General features: G+C 38.2%; 1 protein-coding gene, 1 long non-coding RNA gene and 3 pseudogenes across 2 annotated transcripts; 4 read left to right on the forward strand and 1 right to left on the reverse strand.

Annotated features, from left to right (window-relative positions):
- The first annotated feature begins 14 nt into the window (after positions 1 to 14).
- LOC148728462 (uncharacterized) lies at positions 15 to 2245 on the forward strand (annotated as a pseudogene).
- Positions 1779 to 5512, reverse strand: LOC148728463 (uncharacterized; annotated as a pseudogene).
- A 92-nt stretch (positions 5513 to 5604) lies between these two features.
- LOC148728464 (uncharacterized) lies at positions 5605 to 15129 on the forward strand (annotated as a pseudogene).
- LOC148728465 (uncharacterized) lies at positions 8027 to 9414 on the forward strand. The gene is made up of 3 exons (XR_015989072.1): positions 8027 to 8159; positions 8282 to 8445; positions 9236 to 9414. It is a non-coding gene; the product is annotated as an uncharacterized LOC148728465 (long non-coding RNA).
- Positions 15130 to 17405: 2276 nt separating the features above from the next.
- On the forward strand, positions 17406 to 19312 carry LOC111320985 (melanocortin receptor 3-like). The gene has a single exon (XM_022923740.2). The coding sequence runs from the start codon at positions 17557 to 17559 to the stop codon at positions 18484 to 18486; it is 930 nt and encodes a 309-aa protein (XP_022779475.2). The 5' UTR covers positions 17406 to 17556; the 3' UTR covers positions 18487 to 19312.

Genomic DNA, 19312 nt, shown 5'->3' on the forward strand with positions numbered 1-19312 from the left:
TTTTGACAGTCCAGTTTTATTTTTTGACAGTCCAGTTTTATTTTTTGACAGTCCAGTTTTATTTTTTTTTGACAGTCTAGTTTTATTTTTTTAGACAGTCCCGTTTTAATTTTTGACAGTCCAGTTTTATTTTTTTGACAGTCCAGTTTTATTTTTTTTGACAGTCCAGTTTTATTTTTTGGGTCACAGTCCAGTTTTATTTTTTGGGTCACAGTCCAGTTTTATTTTTTGAGTAGTCACCAGATCTCCCTCGATTGAACCTTCATCAACTGTACACTGAAAGGGCGGGAATTTCAATTTTCCGCCATTTTGATTCCAAAGTACAAAGTACAAAATGCCGTTACCAACATATACGCCATGCATGAGCGACAGTGATAATTCTGACGGAAATGAGCTGGAACTTATATCACAGTACTTCAAACAGGGCTACAGCAATCTGGAAATACTTGAATTTTTGAAACTCCACGACATAGCTATCAGTTTATCAACCCTGAAAAGACGTCTTCGATCCTTAGCCCTGTCGAGAAGATCCACCATATCTGATGATCAACTGAAGAATGCCATCGAGAAGGAACTTGGGAAAAGTGGTTGTTTTGTGGGATACCGTAAGATGTGGTCCAGGCTCAGAAAGAAGGGGGTTATTGTTAAAAGAGCAACCGTCATGAGGTGTCTCAGAGAACTCGATCCTGATGGCGTGAATAGCAGACGAAAAAAGAGGCTGCGTCGAAGGGCTTACCACTCGAAAGGACCGAATTTCATATGGCATATCGATGGCCACGATAAATTAAAGCCGTATGGCTTCAGCGTGCATGGATGTATCGATGGCTTTTCAAGAAGGCTTATTTGGCTGGAGGTGGGCTCCACAAACAAAAACCCAGAAGTGATTGCATAATACTATTTGGACGCTGTAAAGCAGTCAGGTGGCGTACCAAGAAAGATCAGATCGGATGATGGAACTGAAAACAGTGTCATTGAGGCAATCCATACTTACCTTAGGTCTTCACACAATGATGATAATTCCGGTGAGAGATGCTTTGTCATTGGCAGATCAACAGCAAACCAAAGAATTGAAGCCTATTGGTCCCAACTTGTAAAAGATGGCCCTGGTTGGTGGATAAATTTTTTCAAAGATTTGTCAGACTTGGGCCTATTTAATGGCTCTGACCCTGTTCACCAGGATTGTATTCGATTTTGCTTCATGAACATATTCAGACAAGAGCTTTATCAAGTTGCTGAAATGTGGAATCAACATCAAATAGCATCAAGCAAGTTTGGTAACAGCACTGGTCCTAGAGGAAAACCCGACTGCATGTATTTCCTGCCCCACCTCTATAACACAGAGGACTTCAAAGAAGACATTGATCTCCATGAACTAGAAGAGTTTAATGATAATTCAACCATGTGTTCCGCTGATTTTAGTGAAGAGTTTGGGGAGTTTGCTTTAATAGTTATGAATGTTCTTGGACTGAGCTTACCACAAGATGTTAACGAAGGACTTGATCTCTATCTGCGACTAATTCAAGAGATTGACAGGTTAACGTAATAAATGAGCTTTTCTGATGCAGTGCTAGGTTTCCAGACTTCCTTGGTTCAACTGACCTGTCGTAATTGGATAGACGTACAGAGGAGAGGTACTTTTAAGTATCTATTATCTCTCCTCTGCAAATCTATCTCAAAACATCTTCATGGCCTGCTCTTTTGCCAAGAGTTATATTATTGTTGCACTTCTTTCTGTAAAAACAGAATGCTTATGATATGAAAATAAAACAAAACGCAAACACTGGAAAATCTCAATATCCTTTAATAATAGCATACACATCTTGGAATATTCTGTCCAAGCGCATACTGACAACTTAATAACCAAAATCCTAAAGAACTGGCACCAAGCCATCTGCCCTCACGTTTTCCCTCTCTAACTCTCCTGAACATTCAAGCTTTGCTTTGCTTAAGCCTTTTCAAGGCAGAAAATCATTTTTAACTGAAGCATTGTGTGATAGTCACATAAACTGGAAAGGGACAAGGCAAATGAATTGGGTCAGTTAATCAAATGTGAACTGAACATGTATAACATACTTCTTAGTTACCTAATTGATGAGCAAACTTAACCCAACATGTGAGGCATTGTTCTTGTGTTAATGATTACAGTAAGGGAACCGCAAAGAACATAAGGGAGTACATATGGTTTGATTACAAACAGTGCTATCTATCTCAAGATTGAAAACCTGTCACATGCAGAAAAAATAAATGCTTCAGAACAATGTTTGTTCTGTCTTGTTTGCTTGTTTTTATTGCATTTTTTAGAGTATGGACTGAAAGAATGTTGACATAATGAAGAGGATTGACTTGGGAAATAAATTCTTTAGTCAGTCCATTCTTTTCATGGTTAGCATTGTTTCCCTCCCAATCCTTAAACAAAACATGTAAAAAAACAAACAAAGAGCCAAACCAAAAGTAGGCAATTGAGCTAAGACAACAAGAGCAGATAAATAAATGCCAAGTTATTCATAATCATCACAGGGCTATGCAACCCTCCTTGGGTGAAGGTTGCAGAGGAAACAACACAACAATATCAGGTCATTTGGTCAATAACAGGCAAATAATTCCTACTATAACCAAAATTAACACAACCAGGTACAAATCAAGGAAGAAAATCAAGGTTCTAAACAAAATTTCCCCTCACAATTTGATAGTATGAATTCATTGAGGCGTTTCCCTTCCTCAAAGTAAAACTATAAGTAAATATTTAATACTACATGTAGTCACGAGTGTGAATTTGCATGATGACAATGCGGCTTGAAGAGTTAACTCACATAATGTCCATTTCCCAGCTACTTTTTTCCAAAATATTATTGAACTGCTGTCTCAATTCAACAAAATTGGAATAAGTGGAAGGCAGTTCCAGAAGCGGCCCACACGTGTGAGCTATAGGTCTGGAACTAGCACCTTCCAGTCTGGTAAAGGAGACTTCAATCTTGTTGGTAGTTAAGACATCAGAAGCTGTTGTGAACCTTAAGAACTGGACTAGTTTTGCATTGTCTAATCCTCGTATGTATCTTTGCAGAAATTTTAGCGCATCTCGTTCTGCTTCAGAGTTTGGCTGTGCTTCAAGTGAATTAAGAACTTTCTTGTTTGTTGGATTAATTCTATCATAAAAGCCTTGGATACCTGCAATAGTCTGAAACTGTGGATACTGTTTCAGCTCTTGGACCATAGGCTGCCAGGTGGCAACCATGACATGAGGTTTCTGTATCAGCTCCTGATTGGCAATCTCTACAAGCACTTTCTTGATATTCTCTGGACTGACCTGTGACCTACAATTGAATCTCTCTAGGAAATCAAACAAATCATCATTTTCAGCTGCAAAGTCAGCTTTTCCAAGAAAATTTGTAACTAGCTCTTCTTCAACAGGAGACAAGTATTTAATGAAAGACTCAAGAACAATGCCTTCAGGAACTTCTGCATCAAACAGGCAGTGGCACATGAAAGCCTTTGATAAGAACAAAGGGAAGTAGGAAACTGATCTAAACCCCTTCACCAAAATTCGACCAATAGCTCCCCACTCCTTAATGAAATGATCATGCCTCACAAAGGGTACTCTTTCTCTTTCCCCTATTGTCATGCTATTTGCAAACTCCTTTCAGAATAAAGAGAAAACTTCTCTTGAAACTCCAATACCCACACCCTCTTCTTTTTGCCCCCTCTCATTGATAATTGTAAACACTAACTCAGATTGCAACATTTTCTCATCGTTAAAATGCTCAATCATATCTTTACAAATACATGAACGATGAACTGTTAGTGAAAGCCCCTGCCCGGCAATTTCGCCATTTTCTGAAACTATGCATTCAGCTGATTCTCTTGCCATACCAACTGTAGGTAATTGGACATAACCTCCCTCTTCAAGCACTCCACAAGGCCCGTCCACAGTGCTAGGGGACACTTCGTCCTCACTTGGTGAAACAAACCTTTGATCTTGATTATCTTGACTTTGCACAGTTAGATGACAGGTGTCTCGTTGAAAATGGGCCAAACGGAGCTCTCTCATTTCATGCACAGACACTGGACTAATAAAGGAAGTCAACTGATCATTTGCATGAATGCTTTCGGGCTGAAACTCTTCAGGTTGTTCAGTGTCAACTGAATCGGCCATGAGACTTTGCTGGTACTCGAGGTCCTGCTCACAACGGACACAGTTTTTTCCTTTCTCAAAAGAACAGCTACAGACATTGTGCACCTCGCTATCATCAGATTTAGTAGTACATGCCGTTACTGATACTGTGACAGAACTTACTTTTGTGGATGACGTGTTGTCTGTGTTCGTCGCCTCTACGTAATTGCTGTCTTCAAATTCATCACCCATAAGATGTCGTGGTTGGGTGCGTAGGTAAAAGTAAGTGGAGGAAGGATACAATCCATTACTCTTCAGGTAGTCTTCCACAGTTCCTTTGCCAGGAAAATCGAAAATTGTCACCCCCGTTGTGTCACAGATCCATTTGTTCATTTCGTCTATATGACCAGCAAAACTGTTCTTTCCACCCGGGAAAAACAACGCACACGCCCTCTCCACAAGCTCTTCCATCTTCAGTGGATCTGCATCAGTATATGTTATAAAGCGATTGCCACCGCCATTCTTTTGACGAACAGTAACAAACTTTTTCTTAGTTTGGTCATAATGCATTCATCTTACTTGTACCCTATGCTACTTTTCAATTTTCCGCTTCTTGTTTGAACTGCTTTTGCCTCTACTGCCATGCCGAATTCGGTTCAGAAGACCAGATAGTCGGTTGAACGTTCGCGATGAAAATGTATTCGGTGTCGATCCCGCCGAGACCGACCCTTCTTCAATTTGGCCACTATTATGTTGGCTAACAGAAGACACCGTTTCTGATTCAATAGAATTGGAGCGCCGCAACTCCTCCTGCACAGTTTGTCTTATAATAGTGTCCATCGTACAAAATGGCTGCCAAACAAACAACACGTGTAACATGCAACACATCGAGAGAGATCTGGTGACTACTCAAAAAATAAAACTGGACTGTGACCCAAAAAATAAAACTGGACTGTGATCCAAAAAATAAAACTGGACTGTGACCCAAAAAATAAAACTGGACTGTGATCCAAAAAATAAAACTGGACTGTCAAAAAAAATAAAACTGGACTGTCAAAAAAAATAAAACTGGACTGTCAAAAAATAAAACTGGACTGTCAAAAAAAATAAAACTGGACTGTCAAAAAATAAAACTGGACTGCCAAAAAATAAAACTGGACTGTCAAAAAAAATAAAACTGGACTGTCAAAAAAAATAAAACTGGACTGTCAAAAAAAATAAAACTGGACTGTGAAAAAGATAAAACTGGACTGTCAAAAAAAAATAAAACTGGACTGTCAAAAAAAAATAAAACTGGACTGTCAAAAAATAAAACTGGACTGTCAAAAAATAAAACTGGACTGTCAAAAATTGAAACTGGACCGTCAAAAATTAAAACTGGACTGTGACCCTTCTGGGCCATCGTACAAATAAGCCAAGTTTGCATTTTTAAGTTTCCTCGAATAACAAATTTTCTTTTTCATTAAGATAGCGTGTTTTTCCATCTCCTTAGTTAGATGTACGTAACAGTTAACAACCCGCAAATTGAAATACGACCTTTAATTTAACACTTAGTGGATCGAAATACGGAAAGCAAACATCTTATACACCTCCTTTGTTTTCAACCTCACTAGAACGCACTACACACACGCGGACGCACTAAAACTTGCTGTTGTTAAAACACTCCACGTTTTCAAGAAAACTGGGAATCAGAAATTATAACGATGGGATAAGGCTGAATCATTTGAATAGCTTTGATGCTCAATGGCCTTGACAAGTGGAATACAAGAGAAATACAATCTATTTTTTAACATTGTAATATCTGCCACTGCATTCATTGGAAACACGCTGATTTTACTTGCCCTTCGAAAAGTTCTTCCATTTGAACGCCGTCTCGATTCTTGCTCCGATGCTTAGCAGTAACTGATCTGTGCGTTGCTCTCTTTGTAGAGCCCCTTTATATCACCTATTTAACGTCCATTATCAACGACGATGTGAGTCTTTGTCGATTTTCAGCTGTAGCATCGTTCGTGACAGGGTATATGTTAGGTTTATTATTCTTGCTGACTTTAACTAGAATAAGCGTGGACAGACTTCTCGCTCTCTTACTGTGGCTGAGATACAGACAAATAGTAACCGTGAAGAGAACTTATGTAGTCCTTATAACCTTTTGGGTTCTGGCCTTTGTAGTCTCAGTAACTTGATAACGTTATGTCTGATAACCTCAGTCCTCTCGTAGACAAAGATTTCCTTCGGACTTCGTCGTCATCAGAGGGGGTTGCTATAATGCGAGCCTGCGAGCCCGAGCCTTTTATGACGAGCCGGAGCCATTTTTTGCGAGCCCCGGGAAAATAACATCCAAATCTGGACATGATGCCATTTTATGGTCTTGATTACTGCAGTCTTCATGTGTTCTGCAAAGTGCAATAGGCCTTTTGCAGGAGTTGATCATGTCACCGATTTCCCCTTAGCAACGCCATGCTGACTGGCAAGCCATTCTCTGCGTTGAATGACAACCAGCTGTTATCTTTGTATTGAAGTGTGTCTTCTTTTTTGTGTTTAAAGTGCTCTAAAGGTTAATCCTAATCCGTCTCTTTGTCAACTGGAAATATATTATTGCCAAAGCTTACCATACAGTGAATTTTGTGAGATTTCCGACGGAAGTAAGAGAATTGTAGCGTTTACGGCGACCAAAATCTAAATTCTAAAGTTCAAGGGCGTGTCGCTCCAAAACGAGGTTAACGAGGTGTTTGGGACTATTTTACTGATCGAAATGACAACCCAAAGTTGACTGTTTGCACGAATCTTTATTCTTGAAAGGCAAACGACCACAAACCACAATCAATGACGAAAATAACGATTATTCTGACAGTCAATTAATCTATCGAACGATCGATCCTAAACTGAAACAACAATACAACGAAGTTCTATCAATCTAACGAAAAGCCGCGGAATACATGATCAAAGAATCGCATGTTAAATACTGGGCTTTAAAGTCTGTAACGAGATTAACAATACAAGTGAAACAGAACAAAAGTTTGGAAACAAATTGAAAGAGTTTTGATGACTGATAAACAGCCCATTGTTCCATCTAAATGATGGGCGTTCACTGACTCGCAAATTGGCACGAATTTGGCCTTTAAATCTTAAATCTATACAGATCATTACAATATTTGTTTGTATATTGTCGCCCAACACTGAAAAGGCTGGGGAGGAAAAAACAAAGTTACAAAGGTACTCACATATCGGTCCAGCTTGTGCCAGAGGTTGAGAAATCGAAAGGGCGAAAGTTTACCAAGGCTATTCAAAACTTACGAAGAACTGATTAAAGGGACGCTAAATTTGCCTTTTATATGCGCATGGTGACGCTGAAAGGTCCGATTACAAAACCAATAGAAATACAGAAAAACAGATAAGCATTGTAACTATGTGGCTATCTAAGATCATTCTGAAATTAGTGAACTAATCAATAATCAATCAAAAAATGAGCCTTCTGGCTAATGTCCTTGACAAGAATTTTGACGAAGTTATGACTTCGCGAAGTGAGCGCCAGCAAGACAAACATGGCGGAATCAACAATGAGTAAGTAACGCAATTTTTTGTTAATATCTGAACTTTGTTTGAATTTTCTTTTAATATTAGTTACAGCTGATCAGATGAACCTTCCTTTAACAGCTAATGAGACTCAATGCTTGTCTTTCGATCTCGATTCGACATTCCAGGACGCCTCACAGACAAAAGCACAACAAAAACAATCTGGACCATGGAATCTCAAAACACGAGAAATCGTAAATTTGTTTTCATTTTGAAGATCTTCAATAAAAAATGACGAGACTGATCTTTTAAGATTGCTATCAATTATTCTCTCGACTAATCTTGTATTTCTTCACATATTTAAGCGGAACATCCTTCCAAGAGGATGAAGAAGTGCACTGATCATTGTTGTGTTCCAGACTGTGAGGGAGACGCTCGATAGGATTCCTCTCTGTGTTTTCATCGAATCCCAAAGAATATCGACCTTGGAAAGATCTGGATTTCAAAAATTAGAAGAGATGAAGGTGATCTTTTCAAGGTTAGAACTGTTTGCTCGATTAAGTGAACACCAATTGATCTAACATTGGACATGATAGTAAATGTAGTTCGTGGCATTTTTGTCAATCATTGTAATTTAAAGCCCGTGTTTCTTTTTCACAGATTACAAACAATACCAGAGTATGTTCCAAGCATTTTTCGGAGGAAGACTTCTTGCCCACTGACAATGCAGGACGTCGACTGTTAAAGCAAGGTGCATTTCCTCGCATATTTACATGGAAGCCAAATGCCAAAGTGAGGAGAAAAATTATTCGTCATGTTGAAAGGTAACTTTTCTTTTCCTTGTTATGTTAAACTTCTAGAATATTCCATGCTCAAAGGTCATTCTGTTCCTATTTCTGGGTCTTCGACTGAGACACATGAAAATGTTGATGTTGACATGGAAGAGAACCAACAAACTGAGATCAGCAGTGAAAGTAGTGAAATAGATGTTCTTAGAGAAAAGTTGAAGGCCTTAGAGCTAGAGTTGAAATCCACTAGAGATGAATATTCACAACTCCAACCCTGCGCACAATTAGAAATTCAGAAGGCAAATTTGGCTACAAAACAGGCGAGAGATGAAATAGAAAAACAAGAAGTTACTCTGAAAATATATAAATTTGGGTTAGAAAGGATTACTAGGTATAATAGTAGCATTAAGTTTTATACTGGGTTTCCTACTTATGAACACCTAATTGCTTTCTATGAATTTGCCAAGCCATCTGCTGAAAACATGACATACTGCTATGCTTCAGGTGTACTAGATAGCAGGCCATCATCACGGTCAATGCTCTTGATTGATGAATGCTTTATGTGTCTTGTTCGTATCAGACTTGGATTATTTCAGCAGGATCTTGCTTTTAGCTTTAATTTACACCCTTCATCAGTAAGTCCAAAGCTCGCCACTTGGATCAACTACCTTTAGTTTTTGTTAGCTTCTCAGTCTATTTGGCCAACCAGAGAACAGATAATTCCATGTCAGATGAATTTTTAAAACTCTATCCCAACACAAGAGTTATAATTGATTGTACAGAGTTGTATGTACAAACACCATCTTCTTTACTTTTACAATCACAGCTCTACTCTGCTTACAAGAGTAATACAACATTAAAGGGACTTGTGGGAATATCTCCAAAAGGAGCCATTATTTTCGTTTCTAAGCTATACACAGGTGCTATTTCTGATAGGGAAATAGCCAGATGTTCTGGAATACTTGATCTTTTAGAGCCTAGTGATAGTGACGTGGCAGACAAAGGTTTTGAAATTGAAGACTTGCTACTGGTGAAAAAATGTAACTTTAAATCTCCCTCCATTTTTGCAAAGTAAAAGCCAATTTGCTAGTCATGAAGTTAAACAAACGAAAACTATTGCCAAGTTAGGAATACACGCAGTGCGAGCAATACGAATACTGAAAGAATTTCATATCTTTGATTCAGATATACCTTTAAATACACTTGGGTCTGTCAGTCAAACTTATAGCATGTTTACTAACAAATTTTCAAGGTCCACTTATTAAAGATGATGAGTAGTATTGAATAGATACAAAAAAACCAAAAGATATGATTTAGTAGCTGACTTGAGCTTCTTCATTGTGAACCAAATAAAAGTGACTCTTTTCGACATATGATAGAAAATCACTCTGACTATCATTGTATTATTTGTAGAATTGTTATGGTTTAACTTGGACATAGGATGACAATCATTATTAAACTCAAAATTAAATTAATTTTTACAATAATATTATCATCAATGTTGCAAATAGTAATTGAAGAAAAAAGCATCAACTTTATCCTTTGCATTTTGAAAAAACTCTTTGTCATAATAGATTCTTGAACATACAAATGTGTTGTCATCAATATAACTAAAAAAGTCACACCACTGTAAGCCAGTGAGCCCCAGTTGGCATTGCACTTGGTAAAAATCATCATGTGTTGTCTTAAGAGAGTACTCATTTTGGGTATTCTTGGACAAATACCTCACATTATCAAAACTTGTCTCATCCGCTTTTACAACTTTGACTTCCAATAATCCAAAAGGATCTAGTCCATTTTCAGAAGCAGCAATGTCAAATACTTTTCTGTCAGGACTACACCCTAACCATGGGCACTTTGGGTTGATGATAAGGCCTGAAGGGAAAAGGTTGACAAGGTTGACAAGGTCAATTCCTCGTCTCATAGCAGCTGTTGTCATATGTCTCGAAGGGTTGAGTTGCTCCACAAGCCTTTCAAAGTTGCCCACTCTTCTAGCCACTAAACCAAACTTGCTTGCTGTAATCCTCTTTCTACGCAGAAGATACCACAACTGACTTGAATTTTGTTGTACAGTTTTACTACGTCAATTGCAACATCTCTATCAAGATTCAATGATTCCAGTGCAGCTTGCTTATCACTGGTTAAACAAATTTTGAAGGCATTTTCAAATCTATCACCAGAGTCTTCATAAGGTAGAAGTGGGAATCCTGCTAAAGTGAAATAATTAATAATGTAATCTTGCGAAAGCTTTTGCTGGTAGGACAAAACACTTCCTTTTAATGCACTACCAAATTTTGGAGTCACAGTTTCTAAGTTAGCGAGATTATCTTGATGGGGAAGAATACTAGCTGTAATAGGGACAGGAGATAGTTCCTCAAAGGAAGTTGAATGAAGCAGTCCATAGTACTTAGATGGTGAATATAGAGTTAATTTGATAAATTTCGAATTCTTTGCACCCATTTGAGGTTTCTTGACTAGGATGTCTTGAATTTGCTTTCGTTCGATCTTTTTCCCTCTTGGAACGCTCCATCGTCGCTTCATACTAGTACAAGTCAATTCATCAGGCAGAGACTTAAGACCAAGTTGTTTACAGTGTGCCAAGTAGAAAAACAAAGCAATGATGTGGTGGCAATATCCATCTATTCCAGCAACACAACTGCATTTCCCGCTCAATGATTTATCTTTCAACTCGATATTTGCTGAGATATTATGCGGGGACTCGGTTTTTTTCATTGATCGAAAGCATTTGGCTGTTATAGCAACTTAGTCAGCCGTGTAACTAACTGAAAGGAAGAAAATATACGCTTATCAGAATCACGCATCACGAGCGGTTAAGAACTTAATAAATTGTTCCCTCAAAAAGTGTTGCGGTCACTTTGTAACTTAAAATTAGAAAATGTAAAGCTTTCAGAATATATTTCTGTAGGAAGTAAATACCCTTTATTTCGTGTAGATAGCTAGGTTCTGCGAAAAATTTGTACGCTTTCACTGTGTTTTGACATCAAGACTTGAGTTTGGCGTTAGTCTCGATGAGTCGACGTCCGCGAACGTCAAATTTGGAATAAAAGACAAATCTTGAGTCCCATTATCTGCTAAGACAAGGATTGCTTTAAAACTTTTTACTATTCTTCCGAAAACGTTCCAAGAAAAGGTCAGAGATTACGGCAAAAACTTGCGATACTTACCCATTGTTGATCCCGCCACGTTTGTCTTAATGGCGCTCACTTCGCGAAGTCAAAACTTCGTCAAAATTCTCTTAGTTCCGTCGAAAATCTCACAAAATTCACTGTATGGTAAGCTTTGGCAATAATATTTTCCAGTTGACAAAGAGACGGATTAGGATTAACCGTTAGAGCACTTTCAACACAAATAAGAGACACGCTTCAATACAAAGATAACAGCTGGTTGTCATGCAAGGGGAAGTCGGTCACATGATCAACTCCTGAGAATAGCCTATTATGGCGGAATCTTCTCTCGTGGATGGTAAGCTTTGTTTTCATTTAATTGTTCCACTTAGTGTTTTTTTTTATTAAAATTACGCAGATTTTTAAGTACTAATACTGTTTACACATTTTGCTTTTAAATTATCAGATTTGGGAGGTTTTAATCCTAACGACAGCAAAGTGAGTTTTTGTCAGAATTGTGATGATGAGTTGTGATTTATCGTGTGCTCGCTGATTGTAAACAACACAATTTTCGAAATGTTGTGTTTTGGGAAGGTCGCACAGCAAAGATTCCTGTCTTATACGCTGTTCTCACATACAAACGCATACACCATTCGTGGTAGGCCCACTCTAGACGATGTCGAGCGTTTTCGCTCAAACTACGAAAATACTGGCAAAACTGTGACAGCCGATTAACAACAAACTATGAAGCTGAGACGAACACCTCGCTCGAAGGTGGCGCTAACAACAGAGAATTGGATAGGGATACTGACAGAAGCAACATGAACAGTAATGTGAAATATCTAAGCTTAGCTCTTCCTTTAAATACCTGTTTCTGTAATTGGTTTCTTTCGGGTTCAATACTTGTAAAGTACGATTTGATATTTCGTACCTAATCACTATTATTATTGTGCAAGCGATCATGAAAGTTGGTTTGCTTTTTGCATGGAGTTACGAGTGCTTAGTAGAAGACACGATGAATACTCTTGATGACTGTGATATACTAGAAAAATTTTCCAATATGACCAATGTACATAAACATAATGATGTTACAGTGTCATTAAAGGTAAAAAAATTCAGATCTCGTGATGCATATTATAATAGTCCTTTTCACAGTTGTGGGCTTGGTGGCCAAGCCTTTGAACAGGAGTGAGGCTAAGGGTGACCCTGTTGTGATAGAGACCTGTATCTAGTTAGCATGATAAGAAAGAAATTTGCATTTGAAAAGCAGCAACATCTCTATCATAACAAGGTCACCCTTAGCCTCACTCCTGTTCAAAGGCTTGGCCACCAAGCCCACAACTGTAAAAAGGACTATTGTACTCGTGTTTTGTGTGAATGCTATGGCTTTGTAGTTGCGAATAAATTTTACGCGTGGTGAATTCTCAAGTAAAGCGCTCGCTACGAAGCCCGAGTGAACGCTCCTCGAGCGTCTAGTTTGATATTTTTTCAGATTTTCACCTTGAGATGCTTTCTAGAAATGCTTTCTAGAAATGCTTTCTTTCTCCAAAGACTGTTAGAATAAAGTGAGGACAGAAAATGGAAAAATATAGAACAAACAGTGGCTCGCAAGAAGAGGCTCGAGGCTCGAGGCTCGCAAAAAACGGCTCCGGCACGCAGGCTCGCACATTAGTTACTCTCGTCATCAGATCGACCTTAAACAACGGACCCAAGAACAACCAACCAACCAAACACCGCTAAATGTCGCTCGATACAGAAATGTACTTCACAGTGCATTGTGGGTGTAGGCGGTGTTGGTTCTTTACTATCTTCCATATATAAAGTTAATTACGTCATAGAAAGTGCTTTGTACGGGGTTTTATTCACGAGTTGTTTGTGTCTTCGTCTGTCTTTCGTGATTCTCTAGAAATGTTGCCGGTTCCATCCACTGTTTCTTTCAACATCACCCTATCTCATGTCCCTGTGCTCTTGACAACCTCGCAATCCAAAGAACTGTGTGTTGTTTAACCATATAGTGTTAATGAGAACCTCCGATGCAGAGCAACCGAGTAAATCTTCGCCATACAGAATATCAATCTCTTCGTCTGTCAGCATACGCGCAGCGTTTGGTTTATTTCCTTTCCCTTCTTTCTTTAGTTCCTTTTTGCTTGCGAATAACGCTTATTTAGTCTTTTGGAACTCCTTTCCATCCATAATGGTTGAGGAATAGTCTTTCTTTCTTGAATAACGATCAAAGCTTGAAACAAAAGACTTGAGCGATGAAGGTTCGTATTGTTCTCCGTCTTTCTTTCGAACTTGAAGTAGAAAATTAGCGATTAACACGTCAAGATCTTTTGCATCAATATTTTCAATCTCCCTCGGCTCGTGCCATGAAACTAAAAAAAATTTGAGCAATGAGGCATCTCTCTGTGTTTTTTTTTACTTGATGCTGTGCATACTCGTCTAGAGAGCAACCAACCGACACAAATCTTGAGCTTTCTCCCGCCTTCGCCATTTTCGCAGAAAGAATTTAGAGGTGACGCCGCTAAAAAGCCGCCAAATCTGGAAAGCTATTTGAATGTAAACGATGCACGATTGCGATTGGCTCGGAAAGGCCTTTACGCTATCGTTGATTGTTTATACTTCGACACGTGAAGGAGCTGTACGCCATTCTGATTGGCTGTACAGGCTATTTTCACATGTGAAAATAAAGCGTATATAGATTTCTACAAATGAGCTTTATAGATTAAAGTGCACCTAAACCCAAAAATTTTTTTTCGCTTAACGAAATAAGCGTATTTTTTGAAGTATTTCTGTGCAAAAATTCTTTTATTTGCTCAAATCTTCAATTTTCTGTGCCCAGTCAAAATACGGAAAATCGGCCGCCATCTTGCCCCACGACCGAGTTTAAAGAGGAATGGCTCTAGCGGGTAATGTGACGTCAAATCGAGAACACGAAAGTCTGCATTTCACACATTTTCACATGTTTGGGAAGGTTGTAGTCGATGTTGTCCGAAAATATGCCGACTAAGTGTGTTGTAGAAGGATGTAGCAACGTGCGAAATTTGCAAGAGGGTACCGCGCTTCGTACATTCCTCCTACAACACACCTAGTCGGCATATTTCGGACAATATCGACGACAACCTTCCCAAACAAGTGAAAATGTGTGAAATGCAGACTTTCGTGTTCTCGATTTGACGTCACATTACCCGCTAGAGCCATTCCTCTTTAAACTCGGTCGTGGGGCAAGATGGCGGCCGATTTTCCGTATTTTGACTGGGCACAGAAAATTAAAGATTTGAGCAAATTAAGAAATTTTTGCAGAGAAATACTCCAAAAAATAAGCTTATTTCGTTAAGCGAAAACAAATTTTTGGGTATAGGTGCACTTTAAATTTCTCGTGTTATGTGTAATAAAATGTAGTAATAACCTTGTTTAGTTATGAAAACATTTCTTCTTCGTATTTTGTCGCTTGGACGACAACTGTAAGACTAGTCTATTTTAACTCGTCGTTAAACCAGAGTTCCCTCTTTATTCTTTATTGCTGGAAGATAAGTGAAATTAGAAAAGCAGAGTGAAGGAGACGACAAGGCAAACATTTCACTGTATGTTATGAAAATAGAGCATTTTTTCTTTTTGTCGGGCCTCATTTCTATTACTACATAAATAGGGTTTACTATTGCGAGGATCGCTTTCGTACATTTCATAAAACTGCAATATACATATATGATTTTCATGTATTCGAACGGTGGCTAATTTACCATTTCAACTTTGTTGATATATCCAAATTATTTCATTGATTTATCACTTCGACGAGTTTATTACGAACCAACGTAATGACGAGCTCCCAGTGGGCTTGTTAGTTTAGCTGGTAGAACACCGGTATCGCAAAGGTCATGGGTTCAAATCCCGTACGGGCCTGATTATTATTATTATTTTTTTTTTTTCAGGCCTTATTTCCATTAATACATAAGAAGGGTTTATTACTGCGAGGATCGCTTTCATGCAGACCATTTTTAATTCAGACTCAATGGTTACATCGATGAAAATTAGGTCAAAACTGCTTCATTTAAGTTCGTCGTCGAAACTTAGCATAGGTAATTATCACTTAGTTTAACTATGGATAGAAAGCGTGATTTTGTTGTTAATAGAGTAATGTTAAGTATTGTTTAGTAGTAATGCGTTTTAAATACTTTTCTTTTTAACATTTGAAAGAAATGTAATCCAATGAAGTTTGGTACGATGAATATATGAAGTTCATATATTTTGAACTGCGGTTATAGATACGTATGATGCACGATCCTCGTAGTAGAGAGCGCCATTTATGCAATAGCGAAAATCAGACCTGAAAAAAAAAATCAGGCCTGTACGGGATTCGAACCACTGACTTAACGGCTTGCTGCCAGTTGGCTTGTTAACTCAACTGGCAGAGCGCTGCACTAGTATCGCAGAGGTCAGTGGTTCGAATCCCGTACAGGCCTGATTTTTTTCAGGTCTGATTTTCGCTATTGCATAAATGGCGCTCTCTACTGCGAGGATCGTGCATCATACGTACCAATGAAGTTTATCCATTAGAGCAAACAAAATTCAAAGACTTCCTCAGAAGTTTTGTTTGTATCTATTCTCTGGAAAGGGGTTAATTCTTAATAAATTTTGAAATAAAACTTAGTTTTAGTGAATAAAATGATCGCTGGTAATAAGAAAATTTGCTACACACCCACATAGTGATATTCGTCCTCTGAAGACTTCAGCGAGTTCACCTAAAATTTAACAATTTGTGCCCATAATAGATACAATACTCATTTTCCGATGGAGTAAGAGACTGCACGAGTTTTTGATTTTTTACAAAATGGAGTCAGTCGTATGGACTTGGAGATCTCTGAGAAGGTACTATTTCATTTTTTGGTAGTTTAGTTACAAACCAGAGCATTCTTTATGTTTTGACATGCTATGCAGTCGGCAAAGGTTGACCAAGTGAGTGAGTGCCCATTGAGTTTAAAAAGATCAGCAATTTCCCAATAATTTTTTAAAGAAAAATTCAAACTCCCACTTCGCCGGAAATGAAGAAAGCCGACGATAGTTGGATAGGAAAATTTGTTATACACTTACGGGGATCAAGGTTGACACCTGACAAAGCATCGTCGTCCATAAAGAGAAAACCGCTGGTAAGTCGCATCTCAAACTGAGTCAAAAGAGTTAATTTTTTCTCCTCTCTCTGGCCCGCTGTTAGAAACGCCAAATCGTTATTCAAATATTCGTCTCATCCGCCTTGACTCATCTACTCCTCATCACAAACTCCCTTTTCTATTAAGTAACTTTGAAACCATGATTAATTTTCATTGTTGTGCTTATTACAGTAACAGTTAGAATGATTTAGTAGTGTTTCATTTCAGACAATATTCTAAATTCGGATAAAATTTCATTCATATCGCAGCTTTAACGCAAAGCGAAATGCTCCTGCTCTTTAGCCAACTATACATTGTAATATCAGTATGATGATTCAACTTAATCCGACTTCGCTTGAAAGATTCCGCTACCTTTTAGGTGCAGTTAAAAACACCACTCAGACAAAGATAAACACTACTTTATGGAACACACGGAAATGGTCCAAATGGACTTTTGTTGGTTTAAAAACAATATGAACACAAGAAAATAAAAGTTTGACTTTTTTGTTTTGCCGATTTCAGTTTCCAAGGGAAATGCTAAATTTTAGTGATTGCGATCAAATTTGTCACGAAAAACTCTAAATTTTTAAAAGAGACTCGCAGATTTATAACTTTTCTACGATTGTTATCTAATTAGTCGGAAAAAGTCTTTCTAACAGCTTGCTCTGTTCTCATAAGTAATCATCTTCGTCTGTCCTTTTAGCGCCTTTCTTAGCGAAACTTAATACGCACAAAACTAACATTTAATATTTGTTTTCTTATTGAATTCGTGGCCATCACCTCATATTTTTCGGTTTCAACATAAAAAATTTTTCTTGGTTTCTACGCCTTGTACGCGTTAAGGTGTCTGGAAGGCTGCACAAAGCAGATATTTTAATATGATGAACTCTAACTACACCAGAACTGAATCATTTCAGAAGATGCGATGCACGATGGATTCCTCAAGCGGAGTACAGGGGCAACTATTTTATCTAATAACGATAAATACTATTATATCCGTCGTTGCCTTTCTTGGAAATGCTCTCATCCTGTTCGCCCTTCGTAAGGACTGTTCCCTTCATCCGCCGTCTAAACTGTTGCTCCGTTGTCTGGCAACGACTGATCTTTTAGTTGGTCTTATTGCGGAACCAAGCAACGTTACCTATCTCATGTCTCTCCTTCAGAGTGAATGGCACCTTTGTCGACTCTCTGCAGCCATATCTTTCATCGTGGGTTACTTGTTGGGAACAGTATCGCTGCTAGCCATCAGTGCAATAAGCGTGGACAGACTTCTCGCTCTCTATTTAGGCCTGAGATACAGACAAGTGGTAACTCTGAAGAGAACCTATGGTCTTATACTCATCTTTTGGATCGCGTGTAGTGTAGCAGCAGTATCCTACCTGGTTACTTTCATGATAACCTTTTGGTATGGCCTAATAATTATGTCCTGCAGTCTAATAATCACGGTCTTCTCGTATCTAATGTTATTCCGCACAATTCGCCGGCACCAATTCGAAGTACAAGATCGTCTATGTCAACGGCGACTGAGACAGCAAATTCCAGTGGATATACCGCGGTACCAAAACGCAGTGTCTAGTGTGCTGTGGGTACAGGTGGCATTAATTGTTTGTTATCTTCCGTTTGCTATAGTTACATCTTTGTTCAATAATCATTTATCATCATTTAATGTTCTAATCTGGGACTTATCAGTGATTTTGATCTACTTAAATTCGGCGTTGAACCCGTTTCTTTACTGCTGGAAAATTTCTGAAGTAAAACAAGCAGTTAAAATGACGATCAGAGAGGCGCTTTGCTGTTTAGGAAATTAAGGAAGGCTGTGTCTGCTCACTTCTGTTGATTCTACTTCAAAATTTGAACCGCTCCTACTTACAGTATTAGATCGTCTAGTAAATCCAAAGTCCGTGAGAAGGCACCTTAAGCGACGCCTAATCAAGGGGTCGTTTGTCAAAGTAACGAAATTCGTACCCCTTAACTGCTTTAATTTTCACCTCTCTTAAACGGTCTTGGTCACCCTTTATTGAGTCCCAACGGCATGTTTGTATTGTCACTCGAAGCGGGACCACTCAAAGAAAATCTATCAAGTACAATTTTATTCATATTCATCTCCAGAAATCAATGTTGGTGGCATTTATGAGCTATTTTTGAACACTGAGTGTTCAATTATATGGTAAAATGACGTTTTTTATCATTTCTTTATAATACTCCTGTTCTGCGGAACCTACTATAAGTGGTCAATCTGTATTAAGCGGTCAACACGCCATTCCCCGTGGAACACCGCTTGCTACAAGCTTGACTGTACTTCTCGATAACCTAAAGCGACATAAGAGGTATATTAAAACCTCTCATTTTATTAAAAAGTTAGAACATTGTTTTAAAAGTTTGTAAAACACAGTTATTTAGGTATAATTTTAATTTTCATTCATCCCAGTTTCTTTCGTAATTAATATATGTAGTTTTTCATTTAGTTTCAGTAGTCTTTTTTTATCTGTAAATTTCTTTTCTCCCTGTCAGTGGACATCACCTCTCTATCGCCTCGAGGAGCCTTTATGCTATTAAAAGTGAGAGTGTAGCTATAACTTTAATTAATTAGTTGCTAAACTTTTAGCGAGCAAATAAAGATTATTATGCATACGA

This window comes from Stylophora pistillata, chromosome 6 (assembly GCF_964205215.1).
Source record: "Stylophora pistillata chromosome 6, jaStyPist1.2, whole genome shotgun sequence".
Lineage (NCBI taxonomy): Eukaryota > Metazoa > Cnidaria > Anthozoa > Scleractinia > Pocilloporidae > Stylophora > Stylophora pistillata.

What these genes read in the sequence shown, in the direction of transcription:
- LOC111320985 (XM_022923740.2), top strand. Translation starts at nt 17,557, where the DNA reads ATGATGAACTCTAACTACACCAGAACTGAATCATTTCAGAAGATGCGA.